This window comes from Asterias amurensis, chromosome 10 (assembly GCF_032118995.1).
Source record: "Asterias amurensis chromosome 10, ASM3211899v1".
NCBI lineage: Eukaryota > Metazoa > Echinodermata > Asteroidea > Forcipulatida > Asteriidae > Asterias > Asterias amurensis.
In genome coordinates this window covers 2,210,289-2,234,206 of record NC_092657.1, presented here as the reverse complement: position 1 = coordinate 2,234,206, position 23,918 = coordinate 2,210,289, and the positions used below count along the sequence as shown (strand labels likewise).

Below are 23,918 nucleotides of genomic sequence, written 5' to 3'. Positions count from 1 at the left end.
TTATAAGTATTATCATAGTCTAATTGTTGGTTTACCGAGACAAAAATATCAACAGAAATCATGATAGAAAACATGCCTGTTTTGACTTTGTAAAGTTCAACTGGCTAACATCACGTGTAATGATAAAAAAAAGTAATGTTTTTGTCATAGTTGTGAAACACCGCCCTCTTGTGTTTAAAGAATAATATTTTCGACTGGTTACAGTTGCAGGTGTGTAGTAAGGAACATGTGTAAAAAGGGTACCAGATCAAAAATTTTAAGCAGCGCGATGTTCAATTTTTGTGTTATCCAGAAGGATGTCATGGCGAAAAAACCTTGATTTTAGCTGATTATAATTAAAAAAACGTATGAATATTTCGTAATGGACACCAAAGAAGACACTGGAGAACCTTTTGGACGTCACAAACTTCCACAAACAGTGAAATTTAAGGACGAAAATGGATCAACCGTGACGCAGTCTGGCAGTGGCAAAGCAAGGGTATGTATGTGATTCTTGTTATGTTATTAAACGTTGTAGTATCATAATCTGTATTGTCAATGTCATGTATTGACTCTGTTGTTGGGGGGGCGGGGGGGTTGCGGTACCGTAATATTATATTTCAAAAATCTGATCTTCACTCTTGGATCAGGTGCAATAGTTGCAAGCGGACAAATTTAACTGTGGTGGCCCCCCTAGAAAAAAAGTGGACATAATTATTCATATTATAATTATTATTGGATTATTGGATAACTTTATGGCGCCGTATGGCGCCACCACTTTTTTTAATTAATACAAACTAAACTTAACCTTATGCCCCGTTTGCTATTTTTTTTACAATACATTTGGGATTTTAGGAAAAGTTTCCGTATGGCGCCACCACTTTTTCATTCGATATGAAATAATATACAGTCATTTGACCAGTTCGGGATCATTGACCAGTTCGGGATCACTTCAACTTTGCAATAACCAAATAATTATATCACTTCTCATTATTACCAATTTCTGTTTATAAATGTGAAGATTAACACCCATTAAACCAACAAACCCAAAATAAGGTGCCAAATATCATCAGCAAATAAATTATGGCTGTTTTCCTGAAGGTTGTCTGCGAAATTTATCATTTTTTTGTTTAAAAATGTTGGTTGAAAAACACTGTTAAAACTTCTTACCTTTAGAATTGGAGTGCCGGGGCAAAAAAACATTTATGTAAAATGATAAGAATGTGTAAAAAAACATTCCTGTAAATACTGTGCAGTCATCTTGTTTTTTTTGAGGTGACGAAGATCCCAAAATCTTCTTTGGGGGGGGCAACTTACCCTTGACCAGTTCGGGATCACTCAACATCTCATTGCGTCAAATGGTGCCGCACTAACTTACATGTACTAAGTATGGTAAAATCATACTACTGCAGTAGAAAGTTTGTTAAGTTGATTTTGAGAAACGTTACTTCAACAAATTCTTGTAGATTTTTTATTTTGTGAGAAAATTAAACTTGGAGGGGTCAATAATGCTTTTTAGGTTCGCTTCACTTTTTCATTTGCCTTTGCTGTTGTTTTGAGGTTTTGTCGCTGGGTTTTTGCGCTGCTATTGAGGACACTTGCATGACATTCACTAAAGAAAGGAAGTCCAAGTCCATGCCAACACACCTCTGAAGTTTCGTGTCCTTGAGAGACAGTTCTATGAATGGGAGTATGGGTTTGCAATAAAGGGCACTCTACTGATTCAGAATAGATTCAACTGATCCTGAACTGGTCAAACAGGTGACGATACTTTTCTCAAAGCCTCTTCAAAAGAACTAATCTTTTTTTTGTTAGTGAATACTTGGTGAGTTTTATGACATGTTTAGGTAAACTGATAAAAAATTTTGTTTAAGATATCAAAGAGATTGCAACAAAAAACAATGTGAATTCAAAAAGTGATCCCGAACTGGTCAAACGACTGTAGTATCCAATTTACTAATACTAGTTGCGATAACGTAACCCTCCTGCCGTCGGCAGGAGGGTTACGTTATCGCAACTAATTTACCTCAATGAGATATCCCTTTTTGTAAAAATGTGTGAATAAGTGGTGGCGCCATACGGAAAGTTATCCGGATTTTATTTCATGTATTGAAATTATGTACTTTCCCTAATGCAACACTCAGGGTGCCTTATACCTGCTGCTTGTTATGCGCTTAGCCTTGGGCCTAGTTGCGATAATATAACCCTCCTGCCGACGGCGTAGCCGTCGGCAGGATGGTTACGTTATCGCAACAACTACCCAAGGTTTTAGCCAGGATTAGGTAAAAGGGTGTCCAAATTTGCTGGAAATTTTAAAACTGGGTGTCCAAATTTGCACTTACAATAAATTTACATGTAAATGACAGATGAAACAGGGTGTCCAAATTAAAAACAGGGTGTTCAAAAGACACCCAGACACCCCTCTGGCTAAAACTATGCAACTACCTTGGGCCATGTTTTCCATGAAGTTGAGTGAAAAATAAAGGTTGTTCAAGCTCCAGTCTCCCCCCCCCCCCCAATTCTTTTTTTACCTCGTTTTCCAGCGCTTTGCATCCTCTGGTTAAGTGTACTGTTTATTATTATTATAATTATATTCTTTTGCAGATGCCTTCGATAGATGACTTCATAGTCCTGAAGCCGATCAGCAAAGGTGCTTTTGGGTAAGATGATGCACACCGGAACTATGACATGTAAACTTGTTGGTGAAACAATGGGTGCGTTCGTTTAGCTTCCCTGGGTCGACCCCGGTGTGTGGCGTTTTTTTTTCCAGGACGAACGTGGGTAACTAATTGCACACGTTTGTCCTGGGGAAAAAAACGCGCCACACACCGGAGTCGACCCAGGGAAGCTAAACGGAAGCACCCTATGTGGACATCTCTTTTGGGAGTCGGTGCTGCCTCTGAAAAGAGTTGGTTTGGGCTCTGACTGAAAATTGAGTGTGGTCAGTGGTTTTGACTTTTCAAACAGACTTTGCTCATCCAGACCACTAGTCTATTGTTGCAGTGCGTGTGCGCGCTGTCCGTTTGCTTGCACGCCGTTCACTCATAATGCCACGCACGCACTGCAGCACTGCAACATTGTAACACCCCTTTTACAGAATGGTTTAGCCCAACAACAAAATAATGCGTTTGCAATGCGATGCGACAGGTTCAAAATATGAAACTGGGAATTCGCTCCGGGATCTGGTAAGTTTTTTTCCATTTTTCTTTGAATATTTCCTAAATGGTGTTTTGAGTATAATGGCAGGCTGCATTATTAGACATTGGGGATTAAGTTCGTACCCTCAGAATTTGTGTCATGATTTTTGAAAGTGGTAAAAATGGGGCAAATCTGGTGACTAGCTGTCGAAATTGTACGAGTTGGACCAGATTAACCGATGCCGCTCGAAACAATCTCGTAACCCGTCTGGAGGAGGGTTACGTTATCGCAACTATTTTCCAGCAAACTCTTTGTTCCAAATTCTGGTTGGAAAGTCTCTGGTGACAACAACCCTGAAAAGCCTGCACAGGTATCACAAATTCAAGTTAAGACCTTGCTGGGTGTGTTTTTTTTCACATGAATACCTCTGCCCTCGCAGTCAGAGGTAGGGACTGAAAAGCCAATCCTCTCCCAAGGTTCCGGTCTTGACTCGGAATTCACTAACCACTAAGCCAGGCTAAACGGCCAAACCAGTTAAGAACGATTGATTGATTGATTGAATTTTTCTCTTGCAGCAAAGTGTACCTCGGTCAGCGGAAGGACAAAGATGAACTCTACGCAATCAAAGTCATGAAGAAGTCTGAAATGTTGAATAAGAACATGGCCCAGCAAGTAACAGCTGAGAGAGACGCCCTAGCCCTCTCAAAGAGCCCATTTATTGTCAAGTTGTTCTACTCCATTCAGACACCTGCAAATATTTATCTGGTAAGGAGTTTTTTATTTGTTTAAAGGAACACGTTGGCTTGGATCGGACGAGTTGGTCTATAAAAAGCGTTTGAAACCGTTTGTTATGAAATGTATGTGGTTAGAAAGATGTTTTAAAAGTAGAATATAATGATCCACACAAGTATCACTCAAAATTGCACGGTTTTCTTTTTACGTCGCGAACTATCACGGTCGACCATTTATGGGAGTCAAAATTTTGACTCCCATAAATGGCCGACCGTGTTATTGGACGAGGTAAAAAGAAAACCACGCAATTTCGAGGCATACTTGTGTAGATCATGCAATTCTACTTTTACATCATCTTTCTAACCATATGCATTTTATAACAAACGGTCTCAAAACGCTTTTCAAAGACCAACTCGACCGACCCAAGGCAACGTGTTCCTTTAATACTATAGGCTATATTCTTTTTAGGGAGTCACCTGACACACAAGGCTTGGAGGCTACTTCAAGGTGTGGCTACAATCAAGTTTTTCCATGGGCTGTTGCCACCTACTCCTGGGGCTGAAACCTGGTTACCCCCTTTACAGTCCATGTAGGGATGTACATGTAGGTTTGGGTATCATCCATCAGAAACCTGGCTTGTAGAGCTTATAAAGCACTACCTACCAACTTTCCCAAAGCAATTATGGTTAAGTTCAGTGCCTTGCTGAAGGATACAAGTGTTATGACCAGGGCCCAATTTCATAGAGCTGCTAAGCACACAAATTTGCTTAGCATGAAATTTCTTCCTTGAGAAAAACAGGATTACCAACAAAATTTCCATTTGTTGCATATTGCTTGTTACTGGTTTTGTGGTAAGAGTCCAGTAATTTTATAACCTTACCAACAATGCAAATTAGATTGGCCTGCAACTGCCGAGGCCTTAAATTATGGGAAAATGCCTGCAACTGCCTAGGCGGGGTAATTACTAGTTAATAATAATTACTATCTATTACTTACAACTCTAACCAATGAGCAGGTTCTTCCCTGTGAGGGGCCAACACCACCAAGCCAAGTCCAAACCTGCTACATTGGCTAAGGAAAATAGTAGCGAAGAAAACTGCCTTAATAATCGAGAACCTTCTCTGACTAGAGCTGACGATGAAGTGGATGAGCATTTGCTATGCGCCCCTCAATGTCGTTACACCTCAGCAGTTTTCAAAAGAAGAAGGGAACAAAAGCGTGCGTCTTTTGTGCACAAAGAAAGCTTTATTTATTCTTAAAGGAATTCACTACATTAGTCCCCTTCCAGATCACATGAGTTTTGACACGGGATCGGAAAATTAAATTAAATAAATAAATAAATGAAAGTAGTCCTTTAATATTTACAACTATGTGCGGTTTATTTACAAAATGCATCTAAGTATCTACTTGGCCAGTGTACGCGCCTTCCTGAGCGAGTGTATCTTGTAGATTCGTCTGGAATAGTGTTTGATGTAGAAGATGTTGGAGAAGTGTTCAGTTTAGGAGATGGTGGATTAGTGTTGGATTTAGGAGATGATTCAGCTGTAGCTGGAAGTGGTACTGTGGATTCGAAATCTGTATGTGCAACCTTCAACCTATCAATACTTATCGAGTCGTGTTTGCCGTTAACGTCAATGATAAAATATTTGGCCATTCTTTCGATGACACGAAATGGACTGTTGTACGGTGGTTGTAATGGCTTCTTGACGCGATCAACACGACTAAAAACATGTGTACAAGTAAGCAATTCTTTCGGAACATGACTTGAATGTTTAGAGTATCTAGGTTGTTTGGGTTGAAGTTCTGACATGTGCTGACGCAAACGGTCAACATAGTTACTTGGGTCAACATATTTCAAATCCACAGACGGAATTACGAATTCTGAGGGCAGACTGAGTGTGGTACCATACACTAGTTCTGCTACACTGCAGCCTAAGTCAGTCTTAAGTGATGTTCGAATACTCAATAATATCAGTGATAAGGATTCTGTCCAGCGATTTGGTTCAGTTTGAGCTTTGAACGATGATTTAAGTTGTCTGTGAAATCGTTCTACCATTCCATTTGCTTGTGGATGGTATGATGTGGTGCGGGTTCGATTACAACCTAAAAGTTTTGATAGATTTTCAAAAAGCTTTGATTCAAATTGGCTACCTCTATCGGTAGTGATAGTCGCTGGTACTCCGAAATTAGCTATCCAGCCATCAACGAATGCTCTTGCAACAGTTTCGGACGAAAATATCAGAAATAGGAATTGCTTGAAGCCAACGGGTGAATCGATCAATACATGTGAGTAAATAAGTGAACCCACGAGATGGTGGTAATGGATCAACGATATCAATATGAACATGATTGAAACGAACGTGTTGTGTGTCAAATGTACCTAACGGTGTCACTGAGTGGCGATGTACCTTTGCGCGTTGACATTGAATGCAATTTCTGGTCCATGTTCTAACGTCTTTATTAATGGAAGGCCAGATGAATCTTTCAGTCACGAGTCGTTGGGTAGCACGAATTCCTGGATGGGATATACTATGAACAGAATTAAATACATCACGCCGAAATTCTTTGGGTATGTAAGGACGTGGATAGGTAGTGGAAATATCACATGTTATAGTACCGTGGGTAGTGAAAAGTGGCAATTCTTTGAATTGAAGATTAGACGATATACGTAGCTTAATTAGCTCTTCGTCTGTCTTTTGTTTACTAGCAATTGCATCGAAATTCACTGCAGTGATTTGTGTGATCGTTTGAGTTACACTTTCAATTTGTAATCTGGAAAGTGCATCTGCTGCCCAATTTTCACTACCTTTCACGTACCGTATGTCTGTAGTAAACTGTGATACGTAATCAAGGTGACGAATCTCTCTAGGTGAGAATCGGTCAGGTTTGGCCGAAAAAGAATATGTCAAGGGTTTGTGATCTGTTAAGATATAAAACTCTCGACCTTCTAACATATGTCTAAAATGTCGAATTGACAAATCTACAGCTAGCAACTCTCGACCAAATGTACTATATTTAGTTTCTGCTGGCTGTAAACAGTAAACGCTTCGAAAAGAAAGTAATGGGCTTCATGACATTATTAACACATTGATGGAGTGCTCCTCCAACTGCTATGTTCGATGCATCAGTAATAAGACAAAGTGGAGCTTCTGAGTCGGGATGCACTAACAAAGTAGCTTTGGCTAGACTTGCTTTGGCTTTCTGAAAGGCTTGTAAAGCTGTATCAGGGAGTACAATTGATTGATTTTTTGATTTACCTTTCAACAGATCAGTCAGAGGTTGCAGAATCTCTGCACAATCCGGAATAAACCGGCGGTAGAAATTAGTCAACCCTAGAAATTCTCGTAACTTACGAATGGATTCAGGAATTGGGAACTCTTAAATGGCTTTGACTTTATTCATCAATGGTAAAATACCATTTCTGTTAATGTTGTGTCCTAGAAATTCCAATGAATTAGCGCCAAACTTACATTTTCCTGGACTGATTATTACTCCATAATCTCGCTACACTGGTATTCAGCTGATGTTTGCTCATCCTGAAAATCATGAAATTTTGTTGGTAATCCTGTTTTTATCGAGGCAGAAATTTCATGCTTAGCAAATTTTTGTGCCTAGCGGCTCTATGAAGTTGGGCCCAGGATTCGAACCTACACTCTGCTGCTGCCAACACCAAAGCTTGGGTCCGGTTAACTAGACTGCTAGGCCTGACATGCGATGAAGATAAATAAGATACGCCTTATTTTTCTTGTAGGTGATGGAGTACATGATAGGAGGGGATCTTAAGTCACTGCTTCATGTCTGCGGTTATTTTGACGAGGACACTGCAGTTATGTACACAGCGGAGATCATACTTGCCTTGGAGTATCTACACAGCCACGGAATCATACACAGGTACTGAAACAGGGCCCAATTTCATAGAGCTGCTAAGCACAAAAATTTGCTTAGCGTGACATTTCTTCCTTGACAATAACAGGATTTACCAACAAAATTGTCACGTGATTTTAAGGATAAGCAAACAACAGCTGAATACCAGTAACAAGCAATATGCAACAAATGGGAATTTGGTTGGTAATCCTGTTTTTATCAAGGAAGAAATTTCATGCTAAGCAAATTTTTGTGCTTAGCAGCTCTATGAAATTGGGCCCAGGTGGGCTTTGTTGAACTTGACAGCTTCGGCAGCGACGATTAAAAAAAGTATGTATTAAGAGTATATTTTTGCAAGTTCATCCCAAACAAGGCTAAACCCACTCTTGGTATGGGCTACAAAAAGAAAAACTATTGAATGTGAAAATAACTCAGGGGAGCTGAAGGTAGGAATTGGTATTCCTCTTAAAACAGTCTAGATTGTAGGATGGGGGGAAACATGCACCAGGCACGGAGTTCCAAAGAGATGCAGTACGTGGGAAAATTTTTTTTGGAATGGCTCCTTGTTAGAACTACATCTCATCTCAGAGTGTATGGGTTGTGCAGAAGCGGAGTGCTGAAAAGGACTGTGCCTAGTTTCATAGACCTGCTTTGATAGCATATAAATATTGAGTGGCTCAGAGTGGAATGGGAGGAATATTATCGCAAGGTAAAATTTGGACTGTTCCATTTCACGAGGCGAATTGGAACTATTACTGAAACGATAATATTCCTCCCATTCCACGAATTAAAGCCACTCAGTATTTGTTTTATATAACTGAAATATATATATCCTTGTCATTTGATGTATTTCAAAAGTATAACGTCATGAAAAATCACACAAATTACTAACAACCAAAAGTCATATAGCGCCTCGTAGCGGCAACAGTGCACAAATCGGATCACAACTTTTTGCAAAGGTGCTCCTTTGTTTTAGCAGCGGCGCGGCGGCACTGTACTGCTCAAAAACATTGGGAACAAGGATGATCCTAACTGTTGAATGGGAAATGCTATTCCCCATGGACGAATAGGTCTTTTTGATCGCGGTGTGGATGGGAGTAATAGTGAATGTCACGTGAAGTAAGTTCCACCAATCAAATGACAAGGATTTGTATGTCAGTTATATAACAGAATATATTGCTTTAACAAATTTCTGCTAAGCAACAATAAGCTGGACTTGCTGGAAAGTTTAAGTGCCTAGTTAGGCTAGTTTCATAGAGCTGCTTTGAAAGCAGAAAATGTTGCTCAACAAATTTCTGCTTATCAACAATAAGCAGAACACCAGTCACAGACGCAACATGGGAAATGTTATTTGAGCTGGTAACCTTTTTCCGGTTAGCATAGTTTTGTTGTGCTTAGCTAGTTTTTTTTATTAAACGGCTTTTTATAATAGCGCTGCGAACAACAACCACAAAAGGTGCTTTACTCTGTCACATTCTTACCCATGGAGTCAGGACTGATTATTCAGTCTTGAAATGGTAAGGCGGTGTTTTTTCTTTGACAGAACAGCCAAATTTATTACTTTTTAAGACCTTTTTAAATTGCTAAGCACTTTGTCTGAAACCTCTTGCAGGGACTTGAAGCCAGACAATCTTCTGGTAGCTGATGATGGTCACGTCAAGTTAACGGATTTTGGGCTCTCGCAGATCACTCTCAATAGAAGTAAGTATTAACTAATTGCTGCTGTAGAATTGCAAAGGTTGTGGGTTCGAATCCCACCCGAGGTATATTCCTGCGATTTTGTTCACAGAACTTGGGAAAGTACCGAGTATACAGTGCTAACATACAACGATGTTTGGGTAAAACCAATTAATTAATTAGTTTTTATAAGGGAATTGAGGAGTTGCACGGTGAGGTAAAGTATTTGGTTTGCGATTACGCCATTTGTCTATCTGCTTGCTGGGTTGATTCCGTCTTTTGAGAATTTATCTTGCATTATACTACTACCGCGGAGTAAATTCTTCAGAATTTGGGAGACTTCTTCAACTTCTCTTAGAACTGTCCTGCTTTTAAACGACTACTTGGGTGAAACTGTAGAAAACTGGGTGGTGCTTGGCCTACTACTTTCGCTTAAAGGAACTCGTTGCCTTGGATCGGACGAGTTGGTCAAAACAAAAGCGTTTGTAACCGTTTTTTATAAAATGCATATGGTTGGAAAGATGTTTTAAAAGTAGAATACAATGATCCACACAAGTTTGCCTCGAAATTGCGTGGTTTTCCTTCTACTGTGCGAACTAACATGGTCGGCCATTTATGGGAGTCAAAATTTTGACCCCCATAAATGGCCGACGTGTTAGTCGACGAGGTAAAAGGAAAACCACGCAATTTCGAGGCATGTTTGTGTGGATCATTGTATTCTACTTTTACAACATCTTTCTACCCATATGCATTGTATAAAAAACGGTTACAAACGCTTTTCAAAGATCAACTCGACCGATCCAAGGCAACGTGTTCCTTTAAAGGTACGTTACAGAACTGGTAAGAAACTAAGCTTGGGCGATATCTCGATATAATCGAAAATTGCGATACCATTTCTTAAACGATTAACGTATCGTCTTGATTTTTCGTTAATTGAATTATCGGCAAATCGTGGTTTTGATGAAGTATCATGATGTCTTCCCTAATTGAGACAGCTTGCAACCGCAACGGGCTGTTAAAAAAAATAAAAAAGTCTCAGACATGTCAGAACCAACCCAAGATTCCCCAATTGAAAAAAATAACATCAAAGACTTCAGCGCCCAGGCGTCTCCCACAGACACTTCAAAGTAACACAATGTATCAATCACCTCCTCTGTGTGGGAGCCTCGCCGCCGAAATGCAGACCACAATGGGATCATATTACACAAACCACAACCCATCCACAACCATTTTATGAATGAGAGGTCACTCCATGTGCATTATGGATGCTTATAGGTTGAAATGGGCAGGATATACACACATGTAAGAACAGCCATGCGCAGTAGACACTTTAAAAGACACTTTATGTGTGTGTAACTCATAGAGCTACAACACCATGGGTAGACAGTACACCTCACAGATCCATACCTCGATTTGTTTAGCTTTTGAAGTATTTAAATTAGGCAGAGTTAAACTGCAGAATTTTAGACTTCAAATATAAATCGTGATTTAATCGATTATCGCTATACTTTTTTGTCGATATATCGTGGGATAATAAAATCATTATCGCCCAAGCTTATAAGAAACAAAAATAGTTGATGACCAATTGAGCCCAAATTTTCACAGATTTGTTATTATTTTGCATATGTTGAGATACACCAAGTCAGGATACTGGTCTTGAACCATTACCAAAGGTGTACAGTTCCTTTAAAGGAACGACAGAATTGGTAAGAAACAAAAGTCGTGAAGATCACAGATTTTCATAAAACTTACACAGCCTAATGATGATGATAGTAGAAATCATCCCTTGAAATTTTTCTGTCTGAAATGTCATATTTGATGAGAAATAAATAATCTAACTTCGCGTTTTGAGTTTATCGCTCAGTGAGCGTTTTATTCATTTTTTTGTTTGCATCAATGTCATGTAAAATTTGTAATCGTTTTTTCACTATTCTCTCGTGACCCAAATGGCCGATCGCTCTTAAACTTCTACAGGTTTGTTAGTTTATGGTGGATTACATAAAGTGCTTATATGCCAGCAACTGTTTTGCTAGCAAAAACCAATTCTGTAATGTTCCTTTATTGGATCAAGGGGACTTCTCATTAAAAACTTTACTACCAAGGAGTGAGTTATTAATTGGTCTCAGTGTTTTAGTCAGATTGCTCTAGTCATCATAAAAGCGTCATTCATAAGTACCTAAGACAGTTTATCCACTCTGATTGGTGTAGAGGGCATCACGAGGGGTTGTTTGAACGGATGATATAACACCAGTAAAAAGTGTTGAAACATGGGCGTGACACGCGAGCTTGCACCTGTGCTTATAAGACAGTTTCTCCAATCCTATTGGTTGAGAGCAACTGCCAGGACAGTTGTGCCACATCACGCGATACGCGCGACGCGCACACCAATCTCTTAGAAGGAGTTGTTTACCCGAGGGCCTTACCCGAGGGCCTTACCATTTCATAGCTGGAGGAGTGTTGTGTTGAAAGAAATCATTGAACAATTATAATTTTTGCATTTATTTTACTTTTTGACCAAAAGTGTTGATTTTTTTAACCGAAAAGGTATTTATGAATGGGAATCAAAGTGTGTTGAATCGGTTTTCAACTAGTGGTTCTTGATAATTTACCTCAACTTCGTCTCGAGAACCAGACCTCGGCGGGTTTAAACCACTAGTTGAAAACCTCTTCACCACACATTGATTCCCTTATTGACAGACGTCTCAAAGCACTTATTTATTTTCAGGCAGGTTTTTGGCAAGTTTGTTATTATGAGACTCATTTATGTAAAACCTTGTATAGGGTTTACCATGTGCCAGGGCTCATTTAGCAGCCACCGCCAGAACCACCAGGGCTAACCTGTTCTCTCAGCAAAAAAGCGTAACCGAGTTCTTCTTCTTCTTCTTTTTAGGAATAAATGTAACCGATATCATGAGCACGCCGTCCTTACCGAGCACCAAGTCAGGTTCCAGAGATTACTTTCGGACTCCAGGACAACTTCTGTCTCTCACAACAACTTTTGCTTTCGTAAGTTGGGCCACTTCAATCCGCATAATGCATCGGAGAACTGTATACTTGTATGCCTTTCAGCCAGTAAAACCATGTCTCTCATAGAAATACAGTCCAAAATTTGACATCAGGAACCTACCATGATATGACAAGTAGAATTTGTGACTGGTGTCCTGGACATTGCTGCTCAGAAATGGTTTAAAGGAACACGTTGCCTTGGATCGGACGAGTTGGTCAAAACAAAACATTTGTAACCGTTTTTTATAAAATGCATATGGTTGGAAAGATGTTTTAAAAGTAGAATACAATGATCCACACAAGTTTGCCTCGAAATTGCGTGGTTTTCCTTCTACTGTGCGAACTAACATGGTCAGCCACTTATGGGAGTCAAAATTTTGACCCCCATAAATGGCCGACGTGTTAGTCGACGAGGTAAAAGGAAAACCGTGCAATTTCGAGGCATGTTTGTGTGGATCATTGTATTCTACTTTTACAACATCTTTCTACCCATATGCATTTTATAAAAAAACGGTTACAAACGCTTTTCAAAGACCAACTCGACCGATCCAAGGCAACGTGTTCCTTTAAGCAATAGATCCCTTGCATGACGCGAAACGCAACACTGACGCTGAGCTCATGCGCACGTTTTCACGCACAACGAACAGCTTTCTTCCAATCATTTGCCTCCAGTGGGGGCATTGTTTGAGCATGTGATGTCACATGCAATGGGTCTATATATTTTCTACTTAAGGTGCTCTACGAAATTGGGCTGTGGGATATATTTGTGAAGACCCTTAATCTTTTTATTTGTTTAACAGAATCAAGGCTCTGTTGCAAACGCCAGACCGGCTCACCAGTCCCCCTTCACAACTCCGCTTACCGCGTTAGGTAACAAACCACACCACAGACCCTCGTCGTCAGAACGCCGAGGTAGCCGAGATAGATCATGCAGTTATCTTAGTACCATAGACTGTTCAAAATCCCACGTGCCAAAAGTGGACATCAGTAACAAACACGTTACGATAGTTGAAGAAGGTGGTCATGAAAACATTTGCGTTACCTCACCGATTGATAGCTGCTCAAAGGATGAAGTGTTCAATGAGAAGGAAAACAGCATTGGTATCGTTGAGACGCCTCTGAATACTGGCGGGCGGAGACGTTTGGCGAAGAAAGATTGCAGTCTTATCGGAAGCGACTCTAACAACGTTGCCATGAGGTTGATGGAGAGTGTCTCCCCGGCGCCCCCCATCATGAAGCTTGAGTTTGACTCTTCCAGCAAGATCACATCTCCCGATCTCGGCTACGACAGCAAGGGTTCGTCGAGGAGCTTCTGTGCGCCGTCAAGTGACGGTGTGGCGAGTGACGTCAGAGCAGACTCGTCTCTACATAGTCCTGGGAATGTCAAGTTGTCGACTCCGTTAACATCTCCTGGTTTTGGAGTGCAGCAATCAACGCCAGAAGGCGCCTTCAGTAACCCCCAAAACCTGTCCTCTAAGATTCCCCACGAAGGGGTAAACGTCTCCACTTCACGGACGTCCTACAGCACCGACAGCGATGAGTTCACAACCTCAGGGAGCTTCAAAAATCCTGGTGTCGCACGTGGTCGGATTCTAACCTACGACTCAAGCGAAATGTTGCCGCCTGTTGGAGCTGGCGGAAGAAAACGCAATCGCTCCGAACTGTCGGTCATCAGCCCGATTGAGGACAAAACCAAAGGAGGGTTTTTTAGTGAGGGAGGTCACACTGGTCTGACGATGGAGATCAGCGCCATCGGGTTAGTGAACAGCTCCAAGACAGGTGTCCCGACACCTGCTTCCAACCTGTCTTCCTCGTCAATCAGTGAGAGTCTGGAAGACTCAGACCTCTCCAGGAGCTTAGACATCGGTGACGCCGAAGGAGCAAGGAAAGTCAAGAGGAAGAAGAGAAACGTCAGCTTTGGTCATGAGGTGGACACCGAAGACCTCACTCCCTCCGAACTTGTCCGACCTCGTATGAGCTTGGAGAGAATAGCAGAATCGACAACCTATTTGGACGAGAAACCTCTGGACCAATCGGATTGCAGTATGGACATTCATGATGAGAATGAGAGTGAGGGTAACCAATCGGCAGGCGGCATAGAATCAGGTGGTCATGATGTCACAATGGACGGGGCCAATAGGAAAGCAATGTTTGGGCCACCCAGGACTCCATTCAGGGTAAGTTAGAGATCATTTCAATAAGCGAAAATTCTCGCTTTATATTTGCAAATTTTATTAAACCTGTCTGACAAGAACTACACTGGCCCCTTGAAAAATTTGCGAATCACATGTTAAACCTCATCACTTTCAAAGCTCACCGTGGCCTATCTGTCTCATAGAATAATATATAAGAACTAGAGGGCGCACGAGTGATGCTTCGTGCACAAACGCCACGGGACCGCAAGATTACATGCGCGTCATTCTGCACGCGCGTTGAATATGAAATACACGTTTGAGTTTTGTTTTATTGAACGCTCACGCGATGCTGTTTGTTCAACTTACAAAATGGCCGCACAAACACACGCTGTGAGATAGCTGTTTTGTCAACTTAGAAAATGGCCGCCTGCTCGCATACCGGGGCGCGTATATAGGCCAGTGCGCGCTCTAGTTCTTATATATAACTCTATGATCTGTCTATATATCTAGCGCGTGGTACCTTATCTGTTTTTAAAAAGAACTCTTTATAGATGCTTACATTATTACAATGTATACTACTAACTACTATACACATATTGACTGGCAATGAGGTAACTAGTGTACGCCTATTCCCCCAAGGGACTTTGAGTCAAGAGAGGGCGCTGTAACCAGGCACTATTTCCAAAGACTAGCGCCCGCTCGGGAACTAGTTCCCGCAAACACGGGCGGGCGATCACTTGACTATATTAGTTCATCCCACATGACCGTGTTTCAGCCAACCAGAATACAGAACAAGCAAGAGGTGTTAAATGAATATATTCCTGTTCGTCTGCTCAGGGTTCGACCTTAAAGGAACACGTTGCCTTGGATCGGACGAGTTGGTCAAAACAAAATCGTTTGTAACCGTTTTTTATATAATGCATATGGTTGGAAAGATGTTTTAAAAGTAGCATACAATGATCCACACAAGTTTGCCTCGAAATTGCGTGGTCTTCCTTCTACTGTGCGAACTATCACCGTCGGCCATTTATGGGAGTCAAAATTTTGACCCCCATAAATGGCCGACGTGTTAGTCGACGAGGTAAAAGGAAAACCACGCAATTTCGAGGCATGTTTGTGTGGATCATTGTATTCTACTTTTACAACATCTTTCTACCCATATGCATTTTATAAAAAACGGTTACAAACGTTTTTCAAAGACCAACTCGACCGATCCAAGGCAACGTGTTCCTTTAACGCAGGTCCGTTGGCCAAATGCCAGTAGAAATCGCGGCGGACCAGCTGAAACACCTTGCCAACTGGTCCGGCTGACCAGTCAAAAATATCGGCAGCGGTACTACAGAACTATGACAATTTTAAAACTATTTTCAGGCTCGAATAAAATGTAAAAACATTCACTCAAGGTTTGGATAAAATATAATAAAAATTACTCGAAGTGCCGCTGAACGCTGGCAAACTTCCGACGATCACGCATACACAGCGCAAAATCCCATCATGCAACGCAAAGGCTTATAGTCTTCGTATTAGTTCACGTGTGGCAGAAAGTGTAAGAAATACTGAACGCTAGAGGGCGTTTCAGAATATTCGATAGCGTGGGAATAGACGCCCTCTATTGGTGAAAGTACGCAATAGCTTACAAAACTAGCTTCAATCGCCTTGACAGAAGACCACAAAGCAAAACACATTCTGTCAGCAGCATGGTCGGTCAACGGAGCAGATTTCCGTGTGGGAATAAGAGTCTAACGTGTTTACGAAAAACGAGCGAGACGGTGAGGCTTCATTCAACAAAAATTACCAAGTTAGGATACTCTGGATGAGCAAAAAGGAGTATTTAATTGTGTTTAGTAAAGTTCTTCCGTCCTGATTTTGGGTAATTTTGTTGTTATTTGGGTTTTTTTTTTTTTGCGGGCGATTGGTGGGCGATCTAGTTTTATTGGTCACATATTATAATGCGCGGTTGTTTGGGGTTTTTTGCGGGTTGATTTCAAGAAAGACTTGGGTTCTAGAATGCAATCATGTGTTAAACAAAGGCGCAGTTGTTTTTGCTGCTTTTAAAAACGTTTTTTAAATGAAAATTTTGTTCACAAAACAGACGCCGGCACCGACCATTCCATACACATAATTGAAAAAAATACCGTCAAACTCGTATGCTTCTTCATGGACTTTTTTGATGTCTACTTTTTGTTTGGGGTTTTTCTGGACGAAAGTGGGAAGATTTTGGGAACTTCGGTACGATGTATTATGTTTATGAATACTTATTAAAGCCATTGGACCCTTTCGGTAAACAGTATTGTCCAAGTCCCACACTTCGTGTATCACAACTTATATATAAAATAACAATCCTGTGGAAATTTAGGCTCAATCGGACATCGGAGTCGGGAGAAAATAACGGGAAAACCCACTCCTGTTTTCGCGCGTTTCGCCGTGTCATGACATGTGTTTATAACAAATCCGTAATTCTCGTTAACGAGAATTTATATTGTTTAACCGTTTTCTCAAAAAGTAAAGCATTTCATGGACTAATATTTCAAGAGAAGTCTTTCACCATTACCTTCTGTAAACCCTGTAAATTGTTTGTAAATCCGTGAACTTTTTTTTTTTTTACTGTACCGAAAGGGTCCAATGATAGGGTACAATAATAGGGTACAATAATAGGCAATGTTTATACATGATAAAATAACTTGAGCGATCGCACGTAACCCTCCCCAACAGTAGATTTGAAGGCAGTACATAAAAAGTTAATGATATTTTAACAGTCGGTTTTAAAGTGTTTTTTGGGGTGTTTTTATAGTAAAAACACTATTTTTTTTTTCTTCATAAAAAAGTTCTTCTTACTTAGGAATACTTTTATGATGAGTGCTTACAATAAACTGTGGACTAAAAAAAAAACTACCTAAATAAAGATCATTTTGCTCTGACAAATAATTTGACCTGTTTTTAAATTAATTTTAATAACGCTATTGTTATTACATTTTTAAAGAAAAAATACTCTCAAATTAATTATCCTTTACGAACACAATAACTTGGTACACATAAATAAAGTATGGCTTCCAGTGCAGTTAAGTTGACGTTGCAAATCATGTTGAATTTTGAAATAGCGACGATCGAAAATCGAGCAGTTGGTATACAACAGAATACTATTAGTTTTAAAAAAAATAGCATAAAAAATTGACGGACCAGTCAAAAACCTGGCGGACCAGTGAAAAATCAAGCCAACTGGTCCTGCTGGCCAGTTGAAAAAAAAGTTAAGGGCAACCCCTGCTGCTGGCCAATCCCTACTGACTCCCAACTTCTTGTTCAACTAAATTTTATGGTCAAAGAGCTTTGCACCTTAGTTATGGAACGACAGATTCACCAAGCTGACTCTTCAGATTTTCAAGAGAATTCAAAAGACTCATTTAGTGGAATCTTTGGATTTGCTTTGGATTTGCAACTAGTGCCTGATTTATCCCCAGTCGTGACACTTGTGTCTTAAAGCAAGACACTTCACCATTGATTTGCCTTCGGATGGGATGTAAAGCCATTGGTCTGATGTGTCGTGTAACGCATGTAAAAGAACCCAGTGCACTTATCTTAAAGAGAAGGGGTTTGCCTGGTCTGATCGGGAGCTAATTGCGCCACAGCACCTTATGAAACATTACATTGTGCTATCTAAGGATTAGGTCTCACAATTCAAACGTAGTCCCACATCTTGCAGGAAATACTGTATGTTACAGCGTCAGGAGCATCACAGAGTGACGGACATGTGCGCTATATAAGACGCCACAATTATTATTATTATGATTTCATTGAGTTATGCTGTTTGTTGCGCATAGAGGCTCCCGTATTATGCGCTATTTAAATGTCTCGTATGATTATTGTTATTATTTTATTACTCTTTTAGTCCAACAGTGCCACTCCGGCAAAATCTACCGTAAGACCAGCTTTCTGTACACCGTTTAGGACCCCAGCTTGCACCCCGTACAGAACCCCCAAGAGCGTTCGTAGAGGCCCAGCACCCACGGCTGAAGCTCAACCACAGAGGATACTGGGGACTCCAGATTACCTCGCACCGGAGCTTCTCCTACAAAATCCGCACGGTAAATTTTGTCCGTTTCCTACACCAAATTTTGTCCGTTTTCCTACTGGTGTCTGGACAGCTGAAGTGGTCAAGCTTGATTTCACTTTTGCAGTGTTGTTTTTTTATACAGTGTGAATAATAAAATAAAAAAATTATATAGCACTTTATACACGATGTCACAAAGCACTATCAACATTATTACCCCCTTTTTCCTGAAGACGAGCATAGTATACTGTTCGAAACATCAAGACCAAACCGGCTCTTTGTACCGCAAGTTTACTATTCATATTTATATTTATAGTCTTATTATTACCTCTGATCACTGGGCCTTTTGATTCCTTTAGCCAACTCAGCTCCCTGGAGTGTATACAGCCTGTGCTGGCAAATATTTTGCGCAACTTTTGTTAAGTGTCTTGCTCAGGAACATGATTGTCACGACCAGGATTCAAACCCACACTCTTCAGCTGCTGAGCAGAAACAGCAGAGCTTGCGTACGGTGCTTTAAACTGCTCGGCCACGACACCCCTTGAATTGGGCAAAGCAGTCTTAGTTCACCAGACCCAAGCTCTGGTTGTCAGCAGTTATGTGCCATCCCCAAAACACGCACTACTACTGGGGAAAAAAGCTTCCATGCTGCTGCCCCCAACCTCTGGAATGATTTACCTCACAGCATCCGCCACTCTAGCTCACTAGCAGCCTTCAAGAAATCTCTCAAAACCCACCTGTTCAACTGATTTGCTTACTTTTATTTGTTCTTTGCTCTTTGTTTATTTTGTGTGTACAGCGCTGTGGTACTTTCCCCTGTTAGTTAGAGCGCTTTATAAATACCTTGTATTATTATTATTATTATTATTATTATTAGTGTTTGAATCCTGGTCATGACTTGTGCCCTTTGGCTGTAGTTACTACGTAAAAAGTTAAGAATGTAGTGCTGTGACTGTGAAGGGGTAACCCTGTTTCAGTCCCATGAGTAGGTGGCAACATGTCCCTGGTGACAGTTGGTTTAGGTCGAAAGCCCGAATCAGTTAAGTGTAGCGCTTACCTTGGAGTGGCCATCAATGTATACTCAGTACTTCCCCCAGTTCTGTGAAAAAAATCACAGGCATCCCTCAGGTGGGATACGAACCAACAGTCTTTGCAATTCGAGAGCAGTGTCTTAAAGTCACCTGGAAGTGGTATTTTTTCAAAATAAAGCTTTTGTCACTAATATATGTGTTTTGATGAGTGGAATGTGAATAAACAGTTAACTAAGGTTTTAAAAAATCAGTTCTTATGTTATTTACAAACTTAAGAGTAGACCCCGACCCGAGAGGGCGCTGTTCGTGACGTCAATCGAGGCAGACTTTGCCTGTAATGCGTAGAGTAAACACAATTGCAAAGTACATGTACGGACCAAGTCGTGAGTTTGTAAGTTTCAAAAAAAAAAAAATTGTTTTTTTCCGGCAATGCCGACCAGGTGTGTTGCTGCTGAATGCAGAAAAACACTTTTTGAAATGTACCAACTCACGACTTGGACGTACATGTACTTTGCACGCGTGTTTACTATACGCATTGCAGGCAAAGTCTGCCTCGATTGACGTCACAAAAGGGGTAGGCGGAGTCAGCCCCCCAAACAACTTTATATATTTTTAAAACATATAAATCGTGACAAACAATTACTAAAAAAATTGTTTTATTGTTCGTAAGCATATACTCTTATGTTTGAAAGAAAAAAAAATCTATTTCCAGGTGACTTTAATAATAATAATAATAATAATAATAATAATAACACAAGGTATTTATAAAGCGCTCTAACTAACAGGGGTAAGTACCACAGCGCTGTACACACAATAATAAAAAAAGGAAAGAATAAACAAAATAAGCAAACAATTCAGTTGAACAAGTGGGTTCTGAGAGATTTCTTGAAGACTGCTAGTGAGCTAGAGTGGCGGATGCTGTGAGGTAAATCATTCCAGAGTTTGGGGGCAGCAGCATGGAAACTTTTTTTCCCAGTATTGGTGCGTGTTTTGGGGATGTAGTCTGGTGTTTGTAGTCTTACCATGGAGTTATATATTAGAACTAGAGGGCGCATGAGTGATGCTTGGTGCACACACGCCACGGGACCGCAAGGACACACGTATGCCATTCTGCACGCGCGTTGAATATGAAAAATACGTTGGAGTTTGTGTTTATTGAACGCTGACGCGATGCTGTTTTGTCGCACAAACACACGCTAAGCAATGCCTGTTTGTTCAACTTAGAAAATGGCCGCCTGCCCGCATACGGGGCGCGTATATAGGCCAGTGCGCCCTCTAGTTCTTATATTTAAAGGAACACGTTGCCTTGGATCGGTCGAGTTGGTCTTTGAAAAGCGTTTCTAACCGTTTGTTATAAAATTGATATGGTTAGAAAGATGTTGTAAAAGTAGGATACAATGATCTACACAAATATGCCTCAAAATTGCGTGGTTTTCGTTTCATCTCGTCGTCAAAAAGTTGACTCCCATAAATAGCCGACTGTGTTAATTCGCGACGTAAAATTAAAACCGTGAAATTTTGAGTGATACTTGTGTGGATCATTATATTCTACTTTTAAAACATCTTTCCAACCATATACATTTCATAACAAACGGTTCCAAACGCTCTTTTAGACCAACTCGTCCGATCCAAGGCAACGTGTTCCTTTAACTCTATGAGTCTTACCAACTGGTCTTGTTATTTGGTACTACTCTTCTTATCTTACAGGTGTGGGCGTAGATTGGTGGGCCCTGGGTGTCTGCTTCTTTGAGTTCCTCACCGGGATACCTCCCTTCAACGACCAAACACCTGATCTGGTGTTTCAGAACATCTTAAGCAGAGGTATGTTACGGGTTACCAACTAAAGGGAACAAATTTGTTTGGTAACCACTCTTAAAAGAACACATTGCCTTGGATCGGTCGAGTTGGTCTTTGAAATGCGTTTGTTACAATTTTTTATAAAATGCATATGGGTAGAAAGATGTTGTAAAAGTAGAACACAATGATCCACACAAACATGCCTCGAAATTGCACGGTTTTCCTTTTACTTTGCGAACTAACACGGTGGGCCATTTATGGGAGTAAAAAATTTGACTCCCATAAGTGGCATTTTATAACAAACGGTTACAAACGCTTTTTATAGACCAACTGGTCCGATCCAAGGCATCGTGTTCCTGTAAATTTAATGGCAATAACAATTTACGGGATGAGAAGTGCAGTAGTATAAAGTAGGTTGAGAATTATTTCACTTCGAAGTAATATCAGCCAGAGAGTGCCCTCTCCAGCAAGCAGATATCCCGATAGGAGTCGTGCTGGCGCCCCCCACCGGTCGATCGGCACCGCCGCTACAGTAGGTTGAGAATTATTTCACCTCGAGGTAATATCAGTATGGTTATGGAAAAAGATGTCAGTTTTTATTCCCAAAAATTTAAATCCTGGAAGTGTTTCTCTGTCAGATACATTCTCCCCTTAACAAAAAAATGTCCTGTTATGCCGATAGCCAGTTGTAGGTCTTCCTTTGAGGTAAGTATTAAAGGACACTTGTGATGTTTTAAGCAAAGCAGTCGAGACTAACAGCCCTTTTTGTTTCTTACAGACATTCCTTTACCAGAGGGGGACGAAGCTCTTTCCAACAACTCATTGGATGTGATTGATCGATTACTGGTGATGGAACCGGAACATCGAGCTAAGGCAAAAGGTATAGGCCCCTTATAGCACCTTAGGTGGATTTCACAAAGAGTTAAGACTAGTGTAATCTCGAGTTAGGACGAGTTACTCATCCTAATTTAGGACTAGCATTACGTTTGAAATATCACCAAGGACCCTAATTTTTTGTGAAATCTACCCCAGGAACATTCTCAATTTAAAAGAGAGGTTCTAAGGTCAAATTTAGTTTTGAGATTGTCATCTTCCATTTGAAACGGGCCTTCTAAAAGTGGGGGAAAATATAAAGCGTCCGACCTAACTTAGCAGTTAATCTGCCTGGGGCAGCCCTACTGGCATGACTGGTTTATGTATGATCCAATTAAGTCCACTTTTGAAAAGAAACTATATAGAGATAACAGGTGTTAGTTGTAAGACGAAAAGGATGTTTCACTTTTCAGCCTCTCTGAGCTTTCCAGTAATGCTATACAGCCCTGCAGACGATTTCACAAAACTTTACGCAACTGCGTAAGTCTACCTGCTCAACGCTTATGGCGTAAGTTGCGCCACAAATGTACGGTCGAGTTCCGCCGATTTTACGAAAGTTACACCACGTCTCAAAGTGGCGCAAGTCAAAAGTTGCGCCACAAAAATGGCGTAACTTACGCACTTCGTTCATTATTTATTTGTCGTTCATGGACTCATCGACATTATGACATTGCGCAAGTTACACACTACTTTCGTGAAATCGGCTACTGGTGGTTTTATAAAGTAAAAACAAAGAATTACATGGAGATAACAGGTGTGAGTTATCAGATGAAAATGATGTTCACATTAGCCTCTTTTTTTAATGACGCTTTCCCATAATGTTCTCTAAAACAAATATAATATCTTGCTTTCTTCAGACCTGAAGTCCCATCCACTATTCCAGGCAATCGACTGGAAGCGAATCAGAGAGACAGAAGCCCCTTTCATCCCTGCCCCAGATGACCGAACAGACACCACTTATTTTGACGGTAAACAATATTCACAGTATTTTGTTTTCACCATACACATAAAATTAGATTTTTTTAAAGAAGAAATGCAGACTTTAAAGGGCAAGTAAACCTTGGAACGGTTTGATTGTTTTAATACTTTAAAATTTAGGTGTGCACAATAAAACTAACATGTGAAAATTGTCAAGGGCGGTCAGGTTTCTGAGATATCGCCGAATATCCAGAGAAAATATGTCAGCGCCTGAAGAAAGTTCCCTGATACTGAGAGGCATCACGGCCTGGCATAAAAAAAAACCACATAACTTTCGAATCGAAAGTGAAATGTTTCCCAAATGCTTTATGTATCCCAAGCCGCTGTAGGCTTCTGACCAAGAGTGATTACCAAACAAATTCCTTCCCTTTAACCTGATAATTTAACAGCTCTTTAACAGGTTACTTGTTCGTCTCCCTTTTTTTTGTTTAGCTCGGAACAACATGCAGCATCTCCAGATGTCTTCTTTTGCACTTTGACCTCTTGAATGATAGTGCAGTCCACAACTCAACAAATGAATTAATGCAACTATTCCAGGATAATGTTCAATTTGGTGCGGTGGTAAGACTGCAGGACTTGCAATCACAAGGTTGTAGGTTCGAATCCTACCAAGCTTACTGTGGTCAAGTGGTTAGACTGCAGGACTTGCAATCACAAGGTTGT

The 23,918-nt window shown here is 40.6% G+C and overlaps 1 protein-coding gene across 1 annotated transcript; it reads left to right on the top strand.

Moving 5' to 3' along the window:
- Nucleotides 1-283: 283 nt before the first annotated feature.
- On the top strand, nucleotides 284-23,873 carry LOC139943184 (serine/threonine-protein kinase greatwall-like). Its single transcript, XM_071939999.1, has 12 exons — nucleotides 284-478; nucleotides 2,584-2,639; nucleotides 3,693-3,882; nucleotides 7,601-7,740; nucleotides 9,326-9,414; nucleotides 12,281-12,396; nucleotides 13,197-14,573; nucleotides 18,415-18,610; nucleotides 21,315-21,428; nucleotides 22,183-22,284; nucleotides 23,135-23,245; nucleotides 23,688-23,873. Exons 1-12 carry the CDS (start codon nucleotides 362-364, stop codon nucleotides 23,732-23,734), a joined length of 2,655 nt encoding a protein of 884 aa, XP_071796100.1. The 5' UTR covers nucleotides 284-361; the 3' UTR covers nucleotides 23,735-23,873.
- The last annotated feature ends 45 nt before the right edge of the window (nucleotides 23,874-23,918 follow it).